Source organism: Branchiostoma lanceolatum, chromosome 17 (assembly GCF_035083965.1).
Source record: "Branchiostoma lanceolatum isolate klBraLanc5 chromosome 17, klBraLanc5.hap2, whole genome shotgun sequence".
Lineage (NCBI taxonomy): Eukaryota > Metazoa > Chordata > Leptocardii > Amphioxiformes > Branchiostomatidae > Branchiostoma > Branchiostoma lanceolatum.
In genome coordinates this window covers 11,731,832-11,757,350 of record NC_089738.1, presented here as the reverse complement: position 1 = coordinate 11,757,350, position 25,519 = coordinate 11,731,832, and the positions used below count along the sequence as shown (strand labels likewise).

Here is a 25,519-nt window from a genome sequence, read left to right as displayed (position 1 = left end):
TCATACAGCCTTCATGATTAACGAGCGTTTGGCATCCTAGCTCTTTTTCATGAGCACTTGATGTTGTGGCAACAAAACAAAATCCCCTTTGGGTGGTTGGCATGAGCGTTTTTGTCCGTGACCAATTGCAAGACAACAAATCTTGAAAATGTCATAAGTCAGAGACGCATGAAATAAAGATGGCGAAGTAAAACTTGAAAATGCAATACATGTACTTTTTTAATAACAACCGACATTTCGATGACTGTCTCAGTTCAGTGTATCACCATCTTCAGGGCAATAATAACTGGTTCACTTTGCACTGCAGGTAGGTGTCACTGCTAACAATGCGGGCCCGATGCGAGTTCAAACCCCAGCTGGGTTACACCAGATAGACTTCTTTCACTGCTTGGCACTCAGCACTTTAATGGGAAAGAGTGTGGTAGTCGAACGCACTTCATTGCCAGTACATACAGCGGTCTCCCCCCCCCCCCCTCCATAATGGCCAAAGGGCTATAGAAATGGAGATGGGCATCGCCCCTATACACCAAAAGTAGTGTTGAAGTTTTAACTAACTTAGTGGAAGTAAAAAGAGTGAAAAGTGAAGAAGTTCAGTGAACTCTTGTTAGTTGACATGTTTACTTCTGTAACCTTTTAACAAACACTGTTCCCAAAGATGGTTTCCAGAAATTGCACAAAAATTCCCAAACTGTGTTTCAAATATATTATAATCACACGATAAAATGATATACACTATGATTATACTAATTTTCATTAAGTAACTAACGTAATAATACTATAAATAACTTATAACACTATCAACTAGTGTAAACCACTCAGGTTCAAAAACAGATCAACGTAACATTGACTTGTTTAAATTTTAATACACGTGTACCTACTTTTAGATGAGAAGATTGGCTCATACTGTTTTTTTTTTAGTTACATCATTCATAGATTCTACATTTCGTTATTTCAAGCACTGACATAAAATCATTTGCAAATTACCATCTGGTTCAACATTCAGAAAAATAAAACATCTATTTGCACTTTCATTCAGCATGCTTAAGAAATGAATCAGCAAAATTAGTCAATCAATTCACGCTGTGCCTTCAAACACTGAATAAGTAGTTGAGTTTGTCCATTGTTATCAAAGCCGCGACTGTTCTTAACCTTCTCCCTGCTGCCTAACTCTGTAACCAATAGGGAATTGGGTGTCAAATGGCTATTTTAGGGTGCTTAAGGTCAGTTAAAGTCAGTTAACCCTTACCCAGCTGCCTGACCTGATAACTATTACAACTTTTGTGCCAAAGGCTTACTTGGCAGACAGCAGGCCAATGTTCTAAATCCCATTTGACTTCCCGTTTCTGGTCCTGAATCGCGTACTCCGGACAGGATTGACCCTTTTGACCGGACTGTCCGGCATGAAATCGGAGTCCACGCTGTCGTAACCCGCCATTCTCTCATCTTCACTTCTGGTCATATACCCATTTGTGTGCGAGCCGTTCAACTTTGCAGCCGTCTCTTCCTTGGCCTTGCAATAGGAAAAAACATGTCAAAAGTGCAGTGATGGGGCCATGGTAGACATATACATGTAACTTGACACTACATTAGCAGTTAGAATTCAACTCAAAACCAGAACAATGTCATCTAATATTTACAGATTTCGTTCAATGATTTTACATGTATGTTCGTGGTGATGATTTAATGTTTGCTGTGATAATTTGATGTTTGCTGTGATAACTTAATGTTTGCAGTGATAATTTGATGTTTGAAGTGACAATTAGTTTGTCACGTTTGCTGTGAGAACTTATATTTGCTGTCATGATTTGGAATTTGCAATGATAATTTGATATATGCAGTGATGATTTGATGTTTGACATGATAATATGATATTTGCAGCGATGTTTGCGGAACCGTGACAATTTCATGTTTGCTGTGATAATTTTATTTTTTGCTATGATAACTTGAGTTTGCTGTGATAAATTAATGGTTGCTGTGATAATCTAATATTTGCTGTGATAATTTGCTATTGCAGTGATAATTTGATGTTTGCGGTCACTGTGACAATTTGATGTTTCCTGTGATAATCTGATACTTGCTGTGATAATTTCATGTTACTTTGCTGTGAGAACTTAAAGTTTGCAGTGATAATTTGATGTTTGTAGTGATAATTTGATCACTTGGCAGTGAAAATTTCATGTTTGTTGTGATGATTTGATATCTGCAGTGATAATTTTATGTTTGCTGTGATTTGTTAATGTTTGCAGTGATAATTTGATGCCAATGGCGACAATCTAATGTTTGCTATCAATGCCTGCTCATTGTTGATTCACAGCTTAATGTCTAGAACTATTTATCACTAATATCAGTGTTGCTAACATGGAACGATCATTACTATACATTGGGTAACACACAATTCTGTTTTGTGATCTGCTATGCTCTTGCCTACAGGTGTAAAGACATACTAACTATACTGTCACCTTTCTGCTACCAAATGCACAACTATTTCATTTTACTCAATATTTGTGAAAAGAATTTCTTTGGCACTATAAGCAGTTCCCTAAATATGGCACTGTAACATACCCTTTGTCCAGCAATATACACCATTACGTACAGGCACAAGAAAGTGATCCCCATCTGTAAAATGGTCATAGCATGGTCAGAAAGTATTTAAAGACAACAGCTGAAGACAATGTTCCAGGGATCTCCCTAAAAATGGAACAATGATGTTTCCCCATCATACTGTGATACCAACAAACAGATTTTTAAAAACAGGGTTTTTCTAATGAATACTTTTCCTTTTCTCCTTAGAATGCAATTCTAGATAAGATGTAAAACTAGACTCTCAGGAAATGGCCTTCATTCCGTATTTGAAAAAAAAAATTACATCTAGATCTTCCCCCCAAGGAGGGGTAACCATGTCCCCTTCCTGGACCATCTCACAAGCCATCTCACAATCACATGCCATGTTTTACCCCAAGCACCACTATAGTGTAAATTTCTGGGGAGATCCCTGTCAATCAATTCACATTATTTGAAGCCAAAGGGTACGCAATTTCTTTGTCATCAAGTACTACAGGAGCATCTTCATTATATAGCTTTAAAGACCACTTACGGCTAAATGTGCAAATGTTAGATGTGACAGGTCATTCAGTGTAATATAACCAGCCATGACGCGTGCCTGCAGAGCTGGTGTGTTTCATACAAAATAAAAGTGTTGTAATAGGGTAAATCTTGACGTGTTCACGGTGGTTTTATTTTCACATATGCCTTTCCAATGTATAAATACCGTACTACAGAGTTTTTTCAAAAACTCCCTTCCCTTCTACCGCGTAATCACATCCGAAAATAAAGCAATTTACAGTACCTGAAAGGCCAGCCACAGGAAGACCAGAGGAAGCTGTGTTTGAGCAAACAGAGTCCTTCCAAACTTTAGGCAGATGATAGCCTCTATAAAAGTGATGGCCCTGGAAATACATTGTACATAAATGGTTAACTTTAAGAACTCCCAATTTGTTTTCCTTAACCTTGTACTTGCTTTAATGGAAGACGCTAATGAAGAAATTAATATAAGCTCTATACAAGACTGCAAGAAAATGTGCTGCAAGATTGGAACATGTTACAATTACCTTTAAACTATATAATTGAACAAATAGTAATTTGCTCTATCACAAAAAGAGCAACATTTTGTTAACACTTTGCAGATCCAAAGTGTGTATCCAAACTGTGTATACACTATACGTTAAAAATAAAAACATAATGTCCACTTCCCCTCTGAAATATGACAGAGGATGATATCCTACTCTTTTCTGAACACTCACCCGACGACCCAACACTGCGTGCCGACCCGCTTGCAGGCGGTATCAGTGGCGTAGGCGTAATACTGGCGGATGGTCGGCGCGGAAACCAGGCCGATGAGAAGGATGCGTCCCCAGGTCAGGTAGTGGTGGTTGGGAATGTGCAGGATGTGCTTCAGGAAAAATGTGTTCAGCTCCGAAATCTTCAACAAGAGGAAACAAAATCTGATGTGCCATCAAAGGTCAAGGTAGGTTGATCGTGAGGTGTTTATGCAAGGCTTTTTCAAATAGTCATGAGTTATGAGAGCGACTATGCCGAGGCTTACATTCTTAGCCAAGCACACCTGTTCAACACAACTCTTCTCATAGGGTTACATGCAGAGGTTCTACTTAAAACTCCTCCATACACTGGACTGCTGTTGACAAAAGACCCAATTCTGTACGAACAATTTTTCAAACATTTTCAACTCAAGTCACAGTACTGTATATCTAAGCCCCGCCCCAGAGGTGTGGCCAAAAATTAAACATGTCTTTCACACCTGCCATATGACCAGCAGGAGGTAGACCGCCATCAGACGCATCTTCGACGACTTAGGATCCAGCCAGCGAGTATGACTCCAACTGTGGAGGTTTCCAACACAACGTAGTCATCAGTTGAAGTGCATAAATAACACATCAATCACATTTCAATGCAGTATCAGTATCTTTTTACAATAAATCAAGACAGCTGTGGCTCAACTGGTTGCAACTTCACAGTTGAGCTCCTGTAAGTTCCAATTAGTTGCTACCTCGGGGACATACAATGGGGGCCCAGTGTTCGAGGGGGTGCCTTGAGCATGTTAAAGGGAAGGGCTAGCAACCCCTCCCTGTAAGAATATACCCTGCTACAGAAACAGCAAGGAAATTTGCTGACCTAACAACAAAAATACCAAAGAATAGTACTCTTAAGTAAGAAATGTTTTATTACATTTTTACAGCACATAGAGACTTATACATGACATGGAAGACATGAAACAGTAGTAGAGAAATATTCCTACCTTGCAGGAGTAAACTGCATGACGGCACGCCTGATTTTACCCTTGGTGGACCTTATGTCCCTGGAAAACAAGGTACAAAATAATCTATTTCAATTTAACGCTCAACTCTAGAAAAAGGACATGGAACAACTTACATGTAGCTCAACCACTGTTTAGAAAAAAGGTGTTCCCTGCAAAAGGAGGGCATCTAATTTCTTGTTCTCTTAGTCTTACATCTTACTGTTGGGCGTCAAGAAGACACCCTGACGCCCCACTATCTAAATAGACTCTTACTAGCAAGTGTGTCAACATGCACTCAAGAAGAGGTGTCTTACTTGATACTCTCCCATCGGTAGCAGCGCATCTCAAAGCACTTGCAGACGAACATGCCCAGCCAGATGCCCCCGCCATTGCACAGCAGCACATCCAGCAGCAGCTGGTCCCACCAGCACTCCGCAAAGTTAGGCAGCAGGTGCATGAAGGCTAGCTGTCACATTCCAACAGAACAGGTGTCGAATGATCAGGTGTCATAAATGAGATACAAGCAGATGCATGGAAGACAGCTATGATATTCTATCATTACGACGGTAACCAGTGTCGAATGAACAGGTGTCATAAATGAGATGTAAGCAGATGCATGGAAGACAGCTATGAGCCTATGACATTCCAACAGAACATATACAGGTGTCGTGAACAGGTGTGACAAATAGATGCAAGCAGATGCATGAAAGAAAGCTGTCACATTCTAACATAACAAGTGTTGAATAGGTGTTTAGATGAACAGTTGTTGCAAATAAGATGCAAGCAGAGACAGCTGTGACATTCTGACATAACCAGTGCTAAATGATCAGGTGTCATAAATGAGAAGCAAGCAGTTGTATGAAAGACAGCTATGACATGTACATGTATATGTAGCTGTGGTATCTTAAAAACAGATGCCATTCAAAGGGTGTAGTCAGGTGCAGAACAGGTGTCGAAAGATCAGGTGTCACAAAAAGATGCAAGCAGATGCATGAAAGACAGCTGTGACATTGTAACCTAACAATTGTTGAATGAACAGGTGTCATAAATGAGATGTAAGCAGTTATATGAAAGACAGCTGTATCTTTAGATAACATACAATACATGCATATGTAGCTGTGGTATCTTAATCAAACAGGTGTCATACAAAAGATGTAGTCAGATGGATAAAAGACAGCTGTGACATTCCAACATTCCGCTGCAGTACCACAGAAAACCACTAGGAAGCCCATTATCAAACTTCTTCTGACAACTACCCACCTATACCAAATATCATTAGAATTCATCCACAGCTTCTGGAGTTATGCTGTCCACAAACAAATAAACAATCAAACACACCCCCATAGGCCAAACAGCACCAAAACATAACCGTTTTGGCAAAGGTAATAATAAAGAAACGCTAACTTACCTCAGTAACTTCCCAGGTGACACTTATTGTCCAGCAGAGTCCGAAGCTGCGGACGATCAAGGCTTTCATGGCCCAGCCCCAGAAGTGGGCGAACATGAAGATATCACAGTGTCCCCATAGTCTCTCCCAGGTCACCTGGGAACAATTCACAGCATACTCCTGGAACAAGACAAGGAACTAGTGAATAAGCAGATGGATAAATTTATGAATGAATGAATGAAACAGTACAAAATATAATTATTACATCTTTCATAAGAAAATTCCGTCCTGGAATATAAAAAGTATATCAGGATAATTGTCAGTAGGACATAATTAGTATACTTTAAGCTGTAAAAAATGAATACATATTCTTAAGAATCTTATAAAAAAATCTAGGAAAATATCTGGAGTAGCTCTAATATTGGATGTGCTGTAGTTGTAAATCTTAAAATATTTGCAGTTTTATTTTCAGTTTTTGCAGTGTATTTTCACCATGAAATTATGACATTGCAAATATACAGTATTGTTTCTACTACTATTGAAGATAAGCTCTTTTCACAACTATCGCGAAATTATATCCCCACGAAAATAAATAACTTTACAGTATAAATTATATATAATGGAGGATGTCAGCCATAAAATAAAGATAGTATGGCCTTACAACTTTTCAAGAGATCTAGAATGGTAGACTTTTCTGCATTGACAATACATGAAAACACATTGTTATACAGCTTTAAATCATAAGAATGATGCAGTGATGAGCTATACAGTACCTTTGTGTCCGGTCCAACTTTCCTGAGTTCTGGATCTAACCAGTACATCATCTTCTTCATGTCCGACAGCTTTTGGAACAGCAAGAAGACCAACAGCAGCAGGTACAGCACACTCAGGCCTGGCAGCACAACAAAAACAGTAACTGTCATTTCTTCAACCATACATATAGACCTGCTTATCAATATTCAACATAAAGGAGAACAACATTGGAATTACTTTCTTTGAACAAAGTCTTTGGAAATCAGAGATGGCATCTACACATTTTGAGTACCACAATGGTGATATTAATGGCAATTTTTTTTTTTTTGACATTAAGTAAAACAGACAAAGAACTTACCGCATACTATTCTCCATATTGCAGGATGAGGTCTGGTGAAAGGACCTGAGAAGAAAGAACATGTGTAAAACATAACATCAATACTATATTGAAAACTTACCAAAATTGTTCTATGTTTGAAAAAAGGTTGTTCTAAAACTTTCTTTCCATCTAATGTCAAGATCCAATCCTTTGGCCCATGTAAAACCCAAAGTATTCTCTATCCATTTGAAATAAAAGAAGGTACTAACCATTGGGAAATGCCAGCACACTGATGATCATAAAGAAGAAAATCATACATAGAAATCCATCCCAGATGTTATCATCTGAGTTGGCTTCTTCATTTCTGAAAAATGAAAAGAGGCTGGATTAAAATCTTGCCTGCTTCCTTAGGGTAATCTTCAACTCACAATATCCTAAGCCCTCAGGATTATAACTTTTTTATACAACACACTATAAACAATAGCAATTTTCTCTACCCTTTTGCAGTCTTTCCTTACCATCTGGCCTCTAGAACTGCCTACATTTTTCCTTGGTACTTTATTGTTCCTTACAGCAAGGCTAAAAATAACATATACATGTAGCAGAAAGAAACCTTTGTCTTTCTGCCACTCGTATCTTTGACCGTTTTCAGACTGCTTCATTGAAACAAGATGGCGAAAGCTTCTTTGTCTGAGAGACTGTATAGTTCTTGCCCACTTACTGTAAAGGAATCAGAAATTTTCTTTCACAGAAACAGTAATATATGAGAGGCCTGTAAATGTTTGCCCATGAACTTTCGAAGTTTTTGAATGAGTTGTAAGGAGATGGCAGATATCTTTACCCACCATTAATTTTGGACAATACACTATTCCCTGTGACTTTTCTAAAGACACAAGCTTCTTGACATCTCAATGTGTCAAGTCAATCTGCATATGTATTGGAGGCCTGACAAGTTGTGTGTACAAGAAAGGTCTATCTAAATGACCTTCACACTTTTAAAGTTAAAATCCAGGCCTGTTTGTCACAGCATATTGTTAATCCAGGCATTTGTGGCTAGTGGTAACACAATCTCCTGGGAGATGCCCTGATCTGTGATAAGCTGTTTTGTTTTGAGTGGAAGTGCCTATGAAAGAAATTCGGCCCACTGACAAGCTTGGAGTTCAATACACACTTTTAATGTATAAATCACGGTTTTCTTTCCCGTTTATTTGACAGTATTCATTTTTGAAGGCTAAATTATGCAAGTAACAGTTACTGTATATTAGGATGAGATACACAATCATAGCCTACAGATGTCCATAAAAAAAATGGGAGTGGTTTTGGTGAACATTTGGTCCCTTGTGTAACGGTCCTTCATGTGATGTTCCATTCCAAGGTGACCTGGCCTTGCCACAAAACGGGACCTTTTGTCCACCCCTGTTTCTTACTCGAAAATATTCTGGCTAAATGCAGGACTCTCAGCCAATTCTACCAATCAAAACAATCCGTGAGAAACGCTAACAAAAACCTCGGGGTCGAAACATTGGAATTATAAATTATATATTCATGACAGAAATTATGGGGAGGGGGGCACTGATCTATATACATTTGCCCTCGTTTTGTTGTAGGTTTTCGCTTTCTTTTTACTCGACAAGATCTTGTATGCCGAGCTAAACTTAAAGAATCACACCATGATGTCGTCATCATCCCCTTTTGCCCAATGACTCAGACATACTAGTAGTTTGTATTCAAACGTGCTGTACAGAAACGTGCGTACACCGATAATCGGTAAATTTCATGCGGCTTGTTCTTGCGCCAAAACGTACCTTAAAAAGGCGATGTACAGCGATCCAAGGACACAGGCAGTCAGGAGGGTTATCGTGTGTGGCCTGTAGAAAAATTCGAGCGTGATGTCCTCGACTTTCTGCTCGTTGATGGCGCGAAAGTCGTAGTGAATGGACACCTGTCGTCTGTGTCCGCTTTTGGCCGCCATCTTGGACGTGAAGCATAATGGGATGACGGGCGAGTCCACATTCAATTTTGAGGGGTAGTTTCAATATACAGTAGAATCCGCTTAACTGCACCACCCATTTGTCAGCGGTTTTGGTGCAATTATCCGGCTGGTGCAATTATGCGAAATTCCCAGCTGGACCGCACCACCATGTTTTTTTCTCTTCACAGGCTGGATAGCGCCCCACAGTCGAGACTTACTTGACCTTAGTAGCTAACGTAACAGTTCTTGCGCTACCATACCTCATAGAACCAGCAAAATATTGAGTTCACAGTTCCAGTTTGATCAGTGACAGATCATTCTCCTTATAGGAGTCTTATAGCAGAGCCGAAGGAACCCGCGTACACCAGCGTACACCTCGTTCCAGCGAATGCAGGAAGTTTCTACGACGCGGATTCAGCTCTGCCATCACGTCAGCACGGCACCATCTAAAGCGACTGCTATGTCCACCTACGCGTCTATAGCAATTGCCGAGTCGCTATTTGGTTTCCGACTGAATGTGACGTAAAGATGCCGGTCTTTTATTATTGCAGCAGTATGTGACAATAGGGATGCCGCGACGCGAAATCAAATTCCCGCGAACTTGAATGCATTCACAGTAATTACTTTTAGACAGTGTACAGGTAGAGACCAATCTTTCTTGAGTACAGTATGCTGTCTGCCAAAGCGTAATGTCGCCTTTGGTAGGCGTGCGTGTCTTAATGCCGACCCGCCCCGTGACCCGCCCGGGACCTCCCGTATGATTCCTATCAACATAACTGTCAATGGAGACCGCCTTCTTTTGTTACTAAAACAGTTTTAAACATATTGGCGGTATTGCGCCTTTACACCGGCAGGTATCGGCTCATTTGTACGACGTTTGCCGATTTTTAGAGCACCTTTTTAGTTAACTTGTCGAGGATTTAAAAAAAAAAATGGTGCAGTTATCCGGCATTGGTGACAATGTGCGGTGCAGATATGCGGAGTCACTAACAATGCAGTGAATGGGAACCGGTTTGGGATTTTGGGATTCGATGCAATTAAATGGAGTGTGCGTTTATCCGAGGTGCAATTAAGTGGCTTCGTCTGTACATGTACTGTATAAGATGTTTAATTAAAAATGGTCGCAGGGGTTTTGTGCCAGAAGTGCAATTTATTTATTACAAGTTTTTAAACTTAACAAAGTTACAATTAGTAACAATGGTAGTTACTTAAAGGAATTTGAGTCAAATGGAAAAAAAACCTCAAAGCACTCACAAGACACGGTAATAAAGTTTTAATTTCATTCATTCATTCATTCAACAAGTCGTGATGATTTGAATATGATTAAGTCATTCAGGCGTTCTTTTTCATAATAAAACACTACGGTGAAACTAAAATAAAGACAACATTGCAAATCATGAGAAAACTTGGAGGTCGAATCCTTACACAGTTGCTTGCTCAGGTGGGTAACGTTAACTTACTGGACTTGAGGCACGTTGGCGACCTCCTCGCAACTGTGGGATTTGACAGAGCGCTCAAGCGCTCAACGATTTTCATCGATGGAAAACGAATCTTTTTACGCTTTGTGTGTTTTGTTGTCTTTTTAGTCATAATTGTCCATAATGATATTCCCATTATATATGTTCAGTTTTGACCCACTAGTGGCTTCAGTTTTGACCACTAGTGGTTTCAGTTTTGACCCGCTAGTGGTTCAGTTTTGACCCGCTAATTCAGTTTTGACACATTCGCATTAAGTGCAGTGTAGCGCTCGACTGCTAGATGTCGCCTTTGATTAAAAAAAAAGACTGCCTTGTGCCCAGCCCACAACACGGTGTGGGGCTCAGTGGGCCAGTACTGTGGGCTGTGTTGATGAATGTCTGAGATATTCCACTACATGTGAAATATAAAAGACCAAAACAAAGGAAGTTGCTCCGGCTTCCTTCTTTTCCAAATTCTACGCTACCGCACACGCACTGTGGCCCAAACCCACCCGGTAAATATTGTACTGCATTCGTGGCTCGGATCAAAGGAATCAAAAGGAGGCTAGGGATATGCTTTGAGCTTTGCCGCCAAAAATAAAGGGTTGCCTTTTGTGTCCACACCGGACTCGGGTCTATAGATTATACCCGAATTGACGATGATTTGTCCAGCCGCAACTGTAAACCAGAGTTTGATAAGTTTTGAAAAATTCACTGGCCCTTTAGGGCAAGTACATGGTCATTTCATTTGCCCGAGCCTACTTTTCACTGGCCCGAAATTTAGATCACAAATTTAAATGCATTTTTCCTTGCAGCAAGGGAATCTTTTTATAAGATTTAGACGCACTTGTAGACTTGAGGCTGAATGTATCTCAATGAGGGTTAGAGAGACTTAAGCCGGAATTTCGTTTTAACAAAGGAGAAAATAAAAAATAATCTACCTGCTGCTTTACCTGCTTTACCAAGAGAGGGTATTTAGGGACTTTCCTGCCAAATGGGCACCATTTTGGCTGACATCGAAAAAGTTAATGCACGGGAAAACGATCAGTAGATTTGCCCCAAACACCGCTACACTGGGGTGTCCAATTTCTCATTTTTCAAGTGTAGGGCGTATACCAAAATTGCACTGGCCCAAACGGGTCAAGTAATGCTAAGGTCACATTTCCAATCCGGGGCCCGGCCGGGCAGTCTTGAGGAACGAATGTATGAAATAAAAGACAGCAAAAACATAAAAGTACCAAAGATTATTTAAGAGCATAGCTTTTGTATATTTATTGATGTACGATTTAATTTGTCGTTTCCCGCAAACAGCCCGGCCGGGCCCCGGCTGTGAAATGTGACCATAGCATTAAGGGGGACATCCACTGGCCCGATCAGCGGTTTCACTTGCCCTGGACAACCCGTCCCTGGCGCCAACGGACGTATCCAACCCTGGTAAACACCTCCAAACGAACGGGTCTAAGAAAAAGGACTCTCGTATTAGCAAACCATGACAGTACACATGCATCTTTTTTCCTCAGACTCCGCTCCATTTCCATTTCGGGGCTTTCACGTAATCCCTGCACGTTTTAGACGTACTCCATTTTCCTTACGGGTTGATTCCATCACCAATAGAGAATAATGTGGCTGTACCATCGATCGACACAAATGGGTACGTATAGCAAGTTAAAAATAACACCACTTGACCCGGCTAAGCCTCGGAATGGTCTGAAGAGTAAATTTCAAAGTAACCCTTTCGCACCCTATTTACGGACTCAATAAGCCGTCCATACCACTGTCAAAATGGGATAAGTATGTTGTGGCAGTACCACACAGTGGCAGTCTGTCAGACAGTTTCAAACTTATCTTTGATATAAACAATTCAACAGGAGCGATAAACGAGATTTCCTGAAGACTGAGTTTCGATAGCCAAGCTCAATTTTACAGTCAACTGGAAATAAGCCATTATAAACCATATTGAAATTCAGTACAAGGCGTAAAGTTTCTGAGCCTAGTGATTATCGGAAAAGAAGGAATAGAAAGCACTTCATATTTCATCAGATTTACGATATCAAATAAGTCTTCTTAATGCTGGTCTTCTGTTCTTGAATATTATTTGCCATTTTTTCACCTCTGGCATTTTTTTGCCAGTCCATCAAAAAAACCATGTCTCCTACAGTTCACATTTTGGAAGAGTTGCTGTATGTTAAAGGTGCTGAAAGTTCGATCCGCTGATTCTTAGGTAATTTTCGTTGTCAATGTATTTCTATTTCAACCTATAATATGCATTTGCAGAGATAACACCTCCTTGGCGTTTCAATGTGGATTTTATGTAAAATTGCCAATGAATGTGAGGATTTTTTAATGTCAGTTCATGAAATCAGACACACTTAATGTATTCAAGTGCCTTAAGTTGCTATTTGCATAGTCAAGAGAAGGAGGATCTAAGCAGATGTTATGGGGAGGTCCTTCCTTGGGAAGTCAGAAAACGTTACGATTGTTCACCTCAACATCTGCTTGGAGATCAGTCCCAATGCCCTTTCACCTTTAGGGGAGATCACGTGACGTAACATGGATGTCACCTTTTATCAGTCTGTTGTGATCTTACACTACAGATCCTGTTCCTATTGTGCTTAAAACACAACTGTGGTGGAACAGAAACAAAACACTGCGGGCTCAGGGGACGGGCAAGACGTTCAGCAGCCGTTTGACAGATCCTCGAGCGGAGAGAATTCTGCCCAGCGGCCCTGCCCATGTCTGCAGACGGCGTTGAAGTTGCTTGGACCCCGGAGAGCTGAGCGCAGTGCCACCGGCCGTCCAGCCTAGCTAGCCCGGCGCTTTCCCTCCTCGTACCCTTGGCCTGGCTGTTACGTCGGTACGGCATAGCCTTCTTTGATCTTCCCACTTGACCATAATTGAAACCGGGCCAGCGGGCATACTGTTTGCATGTGTTGGAGAAGGCAGTAGGCCTGCGTGTGTTTATAACGCTATTTGCATGTACCGCCTCCTCGCTCCTTCTCCTGTGATGGAGATATAATTTAGAACAGAGGGACTCGTAGAAATCGCTACCAGATCATTCCATCGATTTAGTAGCCATTTTGTGCTGCAGTGGTGCAATCCATTTAAGGCTGGTGTAGAGAGAGAGAGAGAAATCTTGATTTTGTGCTACCTTGCGCTTGCTTGCGGCCTCCGTGTGTATGTGTGTGTGTGGTTCGCGATTAAAATCTTGCTGCATGAAGCCTGGTGCTTAATTCTGCAGCACGGGCGGAGCAACCAGCGCTGCAAAAACATCTCCCGTGCCAGACTGTGTAGCTGTATTCCTCTGCAAACACTCATAGAGCGGGGAAAGCCGGCTAAAACGTCTTGTATGCAAGGCTTAAGATAGACCACCTGTGTGGCGGTTACAGTTAAGGGCATTGAACGGTTCTTTGGTCTTAAGGGCTTCAGTGGAGGTGTGAGGAAAATAGCTCCATCCCACAGGCGGGCCTCCAGTTAAGGTTGTTGTACTTCCATGCTTACAACAGGTATATATTTGGCAAAAGAAAAGAAAATGCTGGCTGCAGATGGCGACGGTGGTTACAACGGCCCCGCTGCCAATATGGACACGTCGGAGGAAACCGGCAACGACGGAAAGGACCAAAAGAAGCAAGGGACCAGGTAGGTTTCCCCATTTTTGTTTCATCCGTGGCATCATTTATTGATGACAGCGAGGAATATAGATGGGTTCCTGGCAACCTGTCGATGGCATCTACTCCCCGGTGAGGTGATGAGGGCCCATTTTGTATCTGCGGCGGCTGAATCATTATCTCGCGTCCCTCCAGACATCTGTCAGAATTCGTTATTACGCCGCATGTCGTTAACCTCACATCGAACCGATTTTACCATAATTTTCGGCAGAAATCGTTGTGTGTTGATGACATGAACCCGAAGGGAACGCGCGTAAAAGTAACGAATTAAATTGTATTACTGCTGTATATAATGGTAGAATGTTTCAGATATGTATGATATAAAATGTTTATCATCAACTGTTACTCTTTCCTTGATTGCGTACACTTTCCCATATCTACTGACACTAATCTAAAAGGTATGTTTTTGGGGAGGAATTTTTAATTTTCTCCCAAATGCCACAGGTTATAGGTACTACATATTCTGCATTGCAGCTGGCATTGTTTATGGTTTATTTAATTGTCTACATAAACATAGCACAGGGCAAGGTCCCTCAAGAGGTAAATATTGTGTTTATAGAATGTATTTGGACGTCCACGTTATTGCGTTCCACTTTCACTTATACCTTATATGGATATAAGGGCTGGTGCAATGTCTATAGAATATAGAATTGGAGAAATTTGTTTTTAAAAACAGCATAAGATTAAGATCGCCCGTCCCAACTTTCTGATGTTCTATCAATGATGTTTCCATGATTGATGAACATGTTCTACAAATAAGACAAATTATGCAAAGATGGATTGTTAATATACATGTCCCACCATCTGTGGCATTGTTTGCTTTTATACAGTGACATAAGATGTGTGTTTAGTAGCAAGCTATTTTTAATCAGGACTGGGGCTAACATTTATTCTAGATTTGCAATAAAACATTTGCAATCTCAAGTAACTAGATAGATTTTGGAAATATATCAAGTTAGTTACTTGGAAATCTATCTGGGACAGTTGCTTCAATAAAGTTCTGTTTTATTGCATATCTTATAAACCTGGATGTCTAACCTTCATCAACGTATTCTTGATTTTTCGGGGGGGGGGGGGGGATTGCAATTATTTGCGTACCCAAGGGTTCTCTCCAATGTGCAGAGGTTGCTTTTTCAATCTTCCGTGTTTGCTAGCAAATTTCCAATTTCAGTTACAGTCATTCGTCAAACCACAGCATTTCCAGACCAATTCCAACATGCCATCACAATCTGTGTAAAATATAGTTTTGATGTCTGTACATCATTGAGGTCTATATAGTATATTAAAAAAGTATAACCTATAAAAATAGAATTAAAGTCTAAATGAGGAAGAAAAAATGAATGCATACGAATGATTTCCTCATGCACATGTATAAAATTATGTATACAGTCCTACATACATATATCATGTATATGAAACATTTTTAGACATCCATTGCATTGATGTATGTGCATGTATCCTACCTGCTTTATTAGGGTAAGGAAACCTGTAAGGTTGACGTATGGATATTTGGGAGATCACAGAATATCTAGTGTCGAGATTGATGAAACTGATGCTATGTGTTTTAGCATCAGAGTGCTGTTTTGCTGTAATCTAGACAAATTGCACAGAATGTTCTTAATTGACTTCATTTCCTTCTGTGGCTTTTTTCTGAAAGTATTTCCAGCAGATTATTAATTACAAATCTCACATTGCATACTGATGTACGTACAGAAACTGTTTGGTATTGTCAAATCTTGATTTAAGCTGCCACCAATTTTTTTCTTCATTTTTCATCAATACTACTACTACTACTACTACTACTGCTATACACAGCCTTCTTCAGGAAAATTGACCTATTTTAAGTCATGTGACATTAATGGACCAATCAAAGGTCTAGACATATGTAACAAACAACCCTGGAGTCATGTGACCGTACTGTCATCTACTACTAGTAGTACATTCCCAAAGATGGCCAATTTAGAGATGGTCAAATATTCAGAAAAAAATTCGTCAGTTATACAACTATCAGCTAGATCTAGATAATGTTGTGACCATGCCATACACCAATCTGAATTAGCTTTTTTTACACCATTCACGACCAGCATTTTTATTGGATCATAACCATACCAATTACAGCAAGGTCATAAATGTTTTAGTACAGTAACATTGCACTCACACAAAAACAGCCACCTTTAAAGTCTCATCAGTAAGTCCAGTTGGCATGTCTTTGGCAACTCTACAACACTGGGCTCATTTGGGGAACCTTGGCACCCGTACTCATATGCATGTTACAGTTCGTCCTTAAAAAACCTTGTCCAAGCTGTAAAGCCTTGAGCTCACAGCCAAATTTTGTCGCAAAAGGTTACCTTAGCAGGGACAAGGTTATCAACAAGACAACCATAAACGTCCTCATGCAATGGGAGGTATATGTATACATTTTGACCAAAACAAGTTTAAGTTAACTACTCCTAGTCCAACATCCAAGTCTATATTCTTGTGACCTTAAAAATTGGCCAAGAAGGTTATATTTTCAATGCTGTGAGTGTTTCAATGCTGTGAGTGTTGTGTGTGTGTGTGTGTGTGTGTGTGTGTGTGTGTGTGTGTGTGTGTGTGTGTGTGTGTGTGTGTGTGTGTGTGTGTGTGTGTGTGTGCGTGTGCGTGTGCGTGTGCGTGTATGTGAACAGCATAACTAAAACATCTGTGGATGGATCCTTGATTCGGTATTTGGTAGGTGTGTAGGGGTCACGGAAAATGAAAGTCAAGTTTGATTATAATGGGAACCTAGCAGCTTTCTAAGATACTGCAGTAGAACTACCGGTTTTGACATCATTTGATAGTTGCTGATAGATAGTAAATACATGTATACCTGACCTAGAATTGGACTCTAGGCAAGCAATTTACCTGGACATATCATGAGACTTTTACAGACTTATTTATAATGTGAAACGTGTTGGCTCTGTGTACTAAAATTTGCAAGATGACAAGTGAATGCATGAGTGAGCGATCTATAGGAGTGCAATATGTCCCCTACTGCACACCAATAACTGTGTTATACATGTATGTCGTGTTATAGCTTATAGCTTGTGGGAGTATTAGTACATGCACCATCATGTTGCAGTTTTACATGTATGTATAACAGCATTGATGTTATCTTATAACCTCATGCTAAATGACCTATGCCAAGGAGGTGATGTTTTCAACCGGCTTTGCGAACAGGACAATCCAAAAAGTTGTTGATGGATTTTAATGATTTTGTTTGTAAATTTCAGATAGACCTTTGCCTCATGGATAGGTGATCATATTTTATGTTCCCTTGCAGCTCTCTCCTAAACTGCAGGAGGCAAGCGTGTAGATTCACTAGAGGGGACTTAAAAGCCTTGGCAGATGTGTGCACTCCCTCTAAGTGCTTTTCTGGGCACTAATAGCTCAGTATAAGCTGCCCTTGTACGTTTGGTCTCCTATAGCTTCAATGTTTGCCCCTAGGTTACCCTCCAGCGTGAGTGTATTGAATGGAACACGCTGTTAATGATCAAACCAGGGCTGTTAGAGTTGTTCTGGCACTAGGAATTAACAAGTTGACCTTGACCCCTTGAGCTGCAGTATTGCCAAAACTGGCGAGACGGACCTATTCTTAAAACACAAATGTGTTTATATAATTCAACTGGGGTTTATCCCATGTTTGTGTCTTGTCACAACGCCATGATAAATCCTTGTATTCCTTACATAGTAAAGCACATGTCAATACATGTACAATGTACATAAGCAAGCAGGCTTTAATTGATATATGTATATTAAGGTCTTGAAATCCATTTTCCTGCAGTATTTGATTCATGATAAGTACTGTATTCTTTCATATTTCCCCCAAATTGCAGAATGCAGGTAGTATTTTGAGTCTCGATATTGATAATGATATGACTGAAAAAATGTAAAAACGTTAAACTGGATGTTCCGCTGCAGTACATTAGAAAGCCGCTAGGAGACCCATTATTGCACTTGACCTTCCTTTTCAAGAACCGTACCCCTCAACCAAATATCATTGACATTTTAGTGATAATCTCCATTCATGGCTATTGTTCAATACAGCATATTATTTACCTAAAGAAGAAAAAAAATCCAACCACCACTTCTCAAGCTACAGTGGAAACAAACACAGCCGTATACAAATACACGGCACCCAATGTATTATCATAACCTTCTTGGCAAAGTTAATAAGTGGAGTTGTTGTCCATGATTCTCGATGATATTGTCTCAGAGGTTTTTCACTGTTTGGGGATTTCACAAACATTTACAGTAAACAGGATTGTGCCCCCCAGTGGTTGGGAACTTTTTTGTTTACTGTCCAACACATAACAGTCGAATCTGTTTAGATTCAGTCTTCCCCTGTGTACGACTGTATCTGTAAACACTGATGAAGGGGATGTAAACAGTTAAACATTAGCCGGGCCTGGAGATTTGTAAGACATGATTGACAGCTGTCTACATCACAATATGCACAAGTCAGTTTTTAGTTTGATGAAATAATTGTCAAATATTTTTACATTTGCATTACTCACCCCCCCCCCAACCTCTTATTCTGATATACCCCCTTATGATAGCATGTATGTGGGGGCCTGCATGGGGGGTACCTTCAATGCTCTACAGCTAAATTCAGAAATTAAGGTAGCGGCTACATTATGCTAAATTCACCTGGTTGGCTTCACGTTGTACTAGATTCAGGCACCAATTACAATTCACGTTGAATATTACGCTCTGCATTAGAAATTTAGATTTGAGCGGTCTGGCTATACGCATTATGTGGAATTGGAATGGCTGATCACGCTTTTCAGAAAAGGGCTTGAAGGCCCCCTTATATATGTGTAAAAATATTCACAGGATGAACATTATATTGCTTATGCTGATATGACCTGTACACAAATTCTAGACTTTCCAACCTGACTGCATGACGTATTATCATTAAATCCCTAGTTATCAACAAGTTTGATCTTAAATTAAAATTTCCCAATTTTCTTAGACACACTTTCCTCATTTTCAGTTACTCATGATCAGTCATACCAGAAAAGTATGCATAAAATGCTTTTAGAGATAACTCGAATCAAAAGCAGCCTTTGAAGACCAACAAATTGTGTACTGTTGTTCAACTGTTTATTTTTTAGCTGCAATGGCAGATCTATGGACAAAATATGTACACATCTGTTGTGTGTTATATTCAGTGGAGGAGGCAACCTGAGTTCCTACAAGGGAGGGGCTTCCAAGAAAAGGCTGTGCAACTTTGAAGGAAAAGTTGTTACATCTTTACTTTATTGAAGGCTAAAGATAGAAGGAGCACAATTACAAACAGATTGCTCTAAAAGGCCAACATTTGCTAGCAATTGTAGAATATTTCCCTGTCTATCTTTTCCAAACATTAACATACAATTCAACCAATACCAATGATTTTGAAAAAAAAAAAACACAGAGCAAGGGCCATTTTAGGGGTTTGGGAAGAATGAAGAATATTGAAATATATCATGTTTTATATGAAGCTTTTGTGGAAATATGTGAGGGGGAAAATTAAAATGGAAAGGGTGACAAATCCTTAATTTTTTCTGACCTCTCACTTTTCTACATGGAACAGTTCTTCTTTATGTAAACATTTGGTTGAAGGTCCTGTCTTCTTTCTTTACTATACGTGTTTATTGTCACAACACCGTGTTCCATGTATTTGAACTTTCCCTTTGTGTGCAGAACTAAAGGTCAGAACGTTAAGAACTACCAACAAAGGGTTGTGAGGGGGCAACCCGTCAAGGGCAATAAAATCTGGGCTGGTCCATTTTGTAATTAAGGAGGGATAGTGTTGACATTTTTTCTAACCAGCTAGCGGATTCATTTCAATTATTTGCATTATCTTCCTGTTAATGAAATTCTCTTATACCTTCCCCATTTAATTTGGAAAGCACTTTAACATGTCCCCTTCATCAACTCTTTAAATGGACTAGCCCTTACTAGACAGTAGAGGTCCTACTGATGATTACTGTAAATACATTTAACTTTAAGTTTGCATGGTTTTTATTTCAAGGTAGGGAGAAAATGGAGTGTTCGCAAAGGATTTAAGTTCATGTTTGAAACAATAGTAATGCTACAGTCATCGGTGGGCAAAAAGTTTTGTGGTCGTTTTAAGTTCACGCTTAAAAGCTCACTGCGAAAACCGCGACCATAAAACCACCTCGAACATTTCTGCATTTACAGTATAGTACATGGTTGGTTAACACTCACATGTATATCATAAGATGTAAGGCCTTGCTTTAAGTTGCACTACTTCACTCCTAGAAATACATGTAGAATTTGTATGTGACTACAACTACTTGTATATGTGAAATGCACTATCAGAGTTTTATTCTTAGTGGAAATTCATTATCAATCTAATGTTAGAATATCAATTTTCTAAGTCGCTAGAAACCTTAGAGTTTTTTCTGGATTTATTTTGTCAGTTTCCTTGTAATATGATCCATGGACCGTGAAATTGAAACCTCCTCTGCGAGAGTCGTATCTCTCATATACTGTCAGTGTCTAAGGATTTACTTGTATTTTTCAGAGTCTCGATTTAGTCAGATTTATCATTGATGTGAAAGTTTTATCATGTTTTATACCCGAACCCATCAGTCAAGATCCATTTTGTAAATCCTGAAGCGTAGCAGCATCAATTTTGAACTGACATTAGCTCCAGATTTGTGTTCAAGATACGGCTCTTATTCACTAGGTGGGTGTCTCCTGTTGAAGATATGTTACAGTATAATACATGCACACCTGTATATAATCTTATTATGTGCATATTATCATATTTCTCTGATGCTTGGCTGAAATACATATTTTTAGGACGCTCATTTTTAATACATTTTTGTAATGTTTGTTTGACTACAAGTATAAAAGCATGGCGTACATGGACAAATATGACTCAACCATTATGAATTAATTTTGCAAAATGTAGAGATTGTTATTCCGTCCACAATGCCTTGCCGTCCTTTGTGTGTGGTTGTCATTTGATGACTAATGACACGACAACGAATGACAGATGTACCGTGAAGATCAGTAGCGATGAATATCATTACCCACCATTCCATGGGCAGGTGCATTACTTCGCTTTCCCAAATCGAGCCAAGTTCAATGTCTTTGCTTTTCCAGTATATATATTTGGCTTTAATACATGCTACATCATGCACAATGCTTTGGATAGAATGTATCATTGCATAGCACTGTTATGCAGTAAAAATAAAATTCATGATGCAAAGTAGAATGCCATAGAATGATGTTAATTCAATCTTCTTATTTAGTCTTAAGCCTCATGAATGTCATGCTCAGATGAAAATTATTTATTCTTTATTGTTACATTTTTAGTGAGTGTTTACTTGTCTAGAAAATATAGTCCAGCTTTAGATGTAATGTTTCAATGAAAATCATATACTAAAAGCTGAAAATAGTATGCTAATTGTTAGAACTTAGAGAGACCAAATCAGCAACTGTCACTTAAAGCATGCTAAAAGGTTGAAAGAAGGGATACGTAACTTAGTTCGATAGCATTTTTTTGGGTGGACGTATCCCTAAATCTCTTGTTGAGGTGGCCTTTCATTATCTTAATCCTGAAGATCTCACTGATATGGTAATCTTGTTTCCCCTGGCTTAGTGATAAACTAATAAGTTTTCAAGGGTGCAGGGCAGTGATTTTGAAGTAGATATGGCATGAGCGACATAACTTTTAGGATTACGGTTATCAGGAGTCGAGCGTCCGACCTAAAAAAAGATACTTACAAAGACCTATCTGTACACATGTTTTTTATGTTCTCACTATGCACACTCTGTCCTTATCTGTGTTGAATAACTACTGCCATATGCCATAACAGTCATCATACGTTACAGCGTTATAGAGTTGATAAGTACATGTGCGAGCTCTGTGAAAGGTCTAGTTCAAATGCCAGGACGCATACATGTACCTACACAGACTCCTGTAGATAAGAGCTGTCATGAATGCTAAAGATGTTGCTCTAGATCTCCTTCATACAAGACTGACACCTTATGAATAACTCCTCAGAGGGAGGATGGCAACATCTTCCAATATGCAGGCAAATTTGGATGATAAGAATATTAGAATGCCTGGGGTTGAATTTGGGACTTTGCGATCATATTCAGGATTGCCAACCCCTAGTTTATGCTAGAAAACTTGTTTGCTTGGCTAGCATATAGCGACCAAAATTGGATTTGTGTAACCCTTGATTTCATAATTGTAATATGATGCATGATATAGAGGTATGATTCAAGAGACACGAAATACACAAACGTAAAAAAGATTGTTTTTAATTCATGAAATTTGTTGAGCGATTTGTTGAGCAAATGGGTAGACATTTTTAGGACATCTACATTTAAATAAAAATGAAAATAAAATGAAATGTGCTCTACTAAATTCAGCTGTCTCCTGGCAAAAAAGGTTGTCACCAACCTTTGTCGACGGTCGCTTGGGTCATAGCCTCCTTGAAAATCGTTCACCCAAAATATTGTAAGCCATATGTGACTCACATGTCTCTAACCTAAAGCGAGACGCAGGTGTAAAACGCACATCTACATGTAGGCGTACTGTGAAATAAAGTAGTCTCCAATAGCTATTAGTGGACGTAATGATTTCTTAATGACTTGGCTCAAATTCTAACACTCAACAAGGTTGTTCATAGTGACTTTTGAGATGTAGTGTCCACATTTTTCGGAAATTGAATCGATTGAGTCGTCTTGTAATGGAGAACAATGAAGGGAATGTACGGGTTATCGCGCAATGAAATTGTCGTGGTGGCATATTGATATATAGAGGTGGGGTCAGGGATATTTATCCCTAAGTGATTCCAGCCTCTCGCTGCGATAACGTTCTAATGTTACAGACAGTGGTTACCCCCCTCGACGTATCACTATGAGGTGTGCATATTAAATGAGGAGTTGTCGGACAGTTAAGTGCCCAAAGTGGGGCTTGTCTTTCAGTCCATAGAAGCAATTATGTCTGCTACCCCGCGTAGACGGCAATTTGTACGGGTGACGATATTGTCACTGGTTACTGAAGGTCAAATATTTTATTCATAATACGACATATATCGCTGCATTTTTAAACAATACTGACATGTCTCTCTAGTTTTTTATGATATGGTGGTGTGATTATGAATGTACATATACCATCTGGATGTATTTCTGGCATTAATTTTCAAGATTATTGTACACCTGTACATCGGACATTGACATTATCATCTTGATAACATTATAATGATGACACTGTACAGCTGGTCTTGTCATGGGAAAAACGGAGCTGGAAAAACGAGCACATCAAATAAGAAAAGAGACAAATGGAAAAGGCAATGAGTTACATGTAGATGCTACATAGTACAATGTATATCTGGCAGTAAATTGCTTGACTTATAAGTTATATATGTATATGAATGCATACCTAAAGCCACAGCAAGTAATTTTTATGGATGACATCAGCGCGCTCATTAATATTCGCCTGCCTGATTTCGAAATAAAAAACAAGAAATTTCATTGCCCCCCGACGGTGGTCAATATTCGCCTGATTTCGAAATAAAAAACAAGAAATTTCATTGCCCTCCGACGGTGGTCAACATGCCAAAAATTGGCAAATATGTCGTAAACGTTGACAGTCTAAGGTGTTTCATTGCATATGAATACCCAGTGTAGTTCCTGCCCATAATGGTATGACAAGCTGTTTTCTGCGTTTGTTCTAGATAATTGAGCTGCATACACATCTTCAAGAACAGTTTAATGTTGACAGTCTAAGGTGTTTCATTGCATATGAATACCCACTGTAGTTCCTGCCCATGATGATATAATAACAAGCTGTTTTCTGCATTTGTTCTAGCAAGGACATTATATAAATAATGGGAGGGGGGTCTAGTTAATTGAGCTGTATACACAAGGTGTTTCATCGCAAATGAATTCCCAGTGTAGTTGCTTCTGATGATGGTACAACAAGCTCTTTTCTGCATTTGTTGTATAGATAGTCTATTGAGATGTATACACATCTACAAGGACATGTTTACTGTGAATCAAGGAGGTTTTATATTATATATGAAGCCTCATTGGTTGAATACAGGAATAAAAGACCTGTTGGTCATGATATTATATTTTGTCGCCTCAATTCTTGTTTAACAAGACTTATGATCTCAAAATTTGAAAATATATGAATCTTGTTTTTTTTGGCCCGCCTTGTTTTTTTTCGCCCTATCTCATTAATTTTGGAGTCTGTTTTTTTTTTTGGCCCGCCTTGTTTTTTTTCGCCCTATCTCATTAATTTTGGAGTCTGTGGAGGACGTCATCCATAAAATTTACTTGCTGTGGCCTAAGTATTTGAGATAAAAGTTTAAAATGTATATTGTACATTAGTAAATTTGAAATCTTGAAATTATTGGAAAGTCGTACTATGTTAGATATTTTGATGGTAGATCTAGCTTTGACAAAGAAATGTGATGTCCATGTAGCTATCAGCTATTATGTGAAATATAATGTCATGTACTATGAATATATGCTTTGCAGATGCATAAACTATAGTTTTATAGAGCTAATATAATCATTGATCTTGTTGAAAATATGGAGATAGTGATGGAGGTAAAACCTTAACAAGGCAGTATGGTAATTTGTATAAAGTCAAAACTGCCAAAGAAGAGAGACCAATAAATCAGGATCCTTATTGCTTTCAAAAGGTATGTCAATGGTAAAATTATCTACATGTAAGGCACCACCAAAAAGTAGTCACGTTGTCCACTGGTTTTCTGTATGTGGAGGTGGTCACTTGTTCAGGTTTGACTGTATGTTTAAATTGTTTGTGCTAGCAGAATACTGGTAACTACAATTTAGTACAAAACTTATGAAGGCCTTGACCTAAGGAAAAAGATCGGATTTCTTTAAGTCTTTTCTACTGCTGTATCCAAGTCAGTTCAATTCTTTATTTACATTGCAGACCTACATTAAAACATGATTATAATAAAACCTAATTGTATTCACAAAACGATAGAATCCCCAAAGGAGAATTACTGATCAGACATTAGATACCTTCACACAATCTCTACACAGGAGTATCCTAAAGGGACAAGACTATATTAGTATATATTGAGGGATGACGTTTATTAGTGTGCAGTGAGTTACGCAAAGCC

General features: G+C 39.2%; 2 protein-coding genes across 3 annotated transcripts in view; one reads left to right on the top strand and one right to left on the bottom strand.

Annotated features, from left to right (window-relative positions):
* Positions 1-599: 599 nt before the first annotated feature.
* On the bottom strand, positions 600-9,280 carry LOC136422891 (phosphatidylserine synthase 1-like). Its single transcript, XM_066410806.1, has 12 exons — positions 9,078-9,280; positions 7,542-7,636; positions 7,312-7,356; positions 6,974-7,092; positions 6,222-6,380; positions 5,128-5,279; positions 4,814-4,873; positions 4,316-4,397; positions 3,801-3,979; positions 3,347-3,446; positions 2,563-2,616; positions 600-1,510 (listed from the first exon to the last, which is right to left on the bottom strand). The coding sequence occupies exons 1-12, from the start codon at positions 9,242-9,244 to the stop codon at positions 1,319-1,321; spliced, it is 1,404 nt and encodes a 467-aa protein (XP_066266903.1). The 5' UTR covers positions 9,245-9,280; the 3' UTR covers positions 600-1,318.
* A 3,951-nt stretch (positions 9,281-13,231) lies between these two features.
* The window catches only part of LOC136423613 (beta-arrestin-1-like), a 56,792-nt gene continuing 44,504 nt past the window's right edge, over positions 13,232-25,519 (top strand). For both annotated transcript variants that reach the window (XM_066411846.1, XM_066411848.1), the window contains exons 1-2: positions 13,232-13,555; positions 14,205-14,337. In XM_066411846.1, the coding sequence (XP_066267943.1) occupies positions 14,231-14,337 (107 nt within the window). In that variant the 5' untranslated portion in view covers positions 13,232-13,555; positions 14,205-14,230. The remainder of the gene's footprint in view (positions 13,556-14,204; positions 14,338-25,519) is intronic.

Excerpts from the sequence above, each read along its gene's own strand:
- LOC136422891 (XM_066410806.1), bottom strand. The coding sequence starts at position 9,244 with ATGGCGGCCAAAAGCGGACACAGACGACAGGTGTCCATTCACTACGAC. Across the intron at positions 7,357-7,541 it reads TGTGCTGGCATTTCCCAATG|GTCCTTTCACCAGACCTCAT; the intron begins GTTAGTACCTTC and ends CTTTCTTCTCAG. Across the intron at positions 3,980-4,315 it reads TCCTGCTGGTCATATGGCAG|ATTTCGGAGCTGAACACATT; the intron begins GTGTGAAAGACA and ends CTCTTGTTGAAG.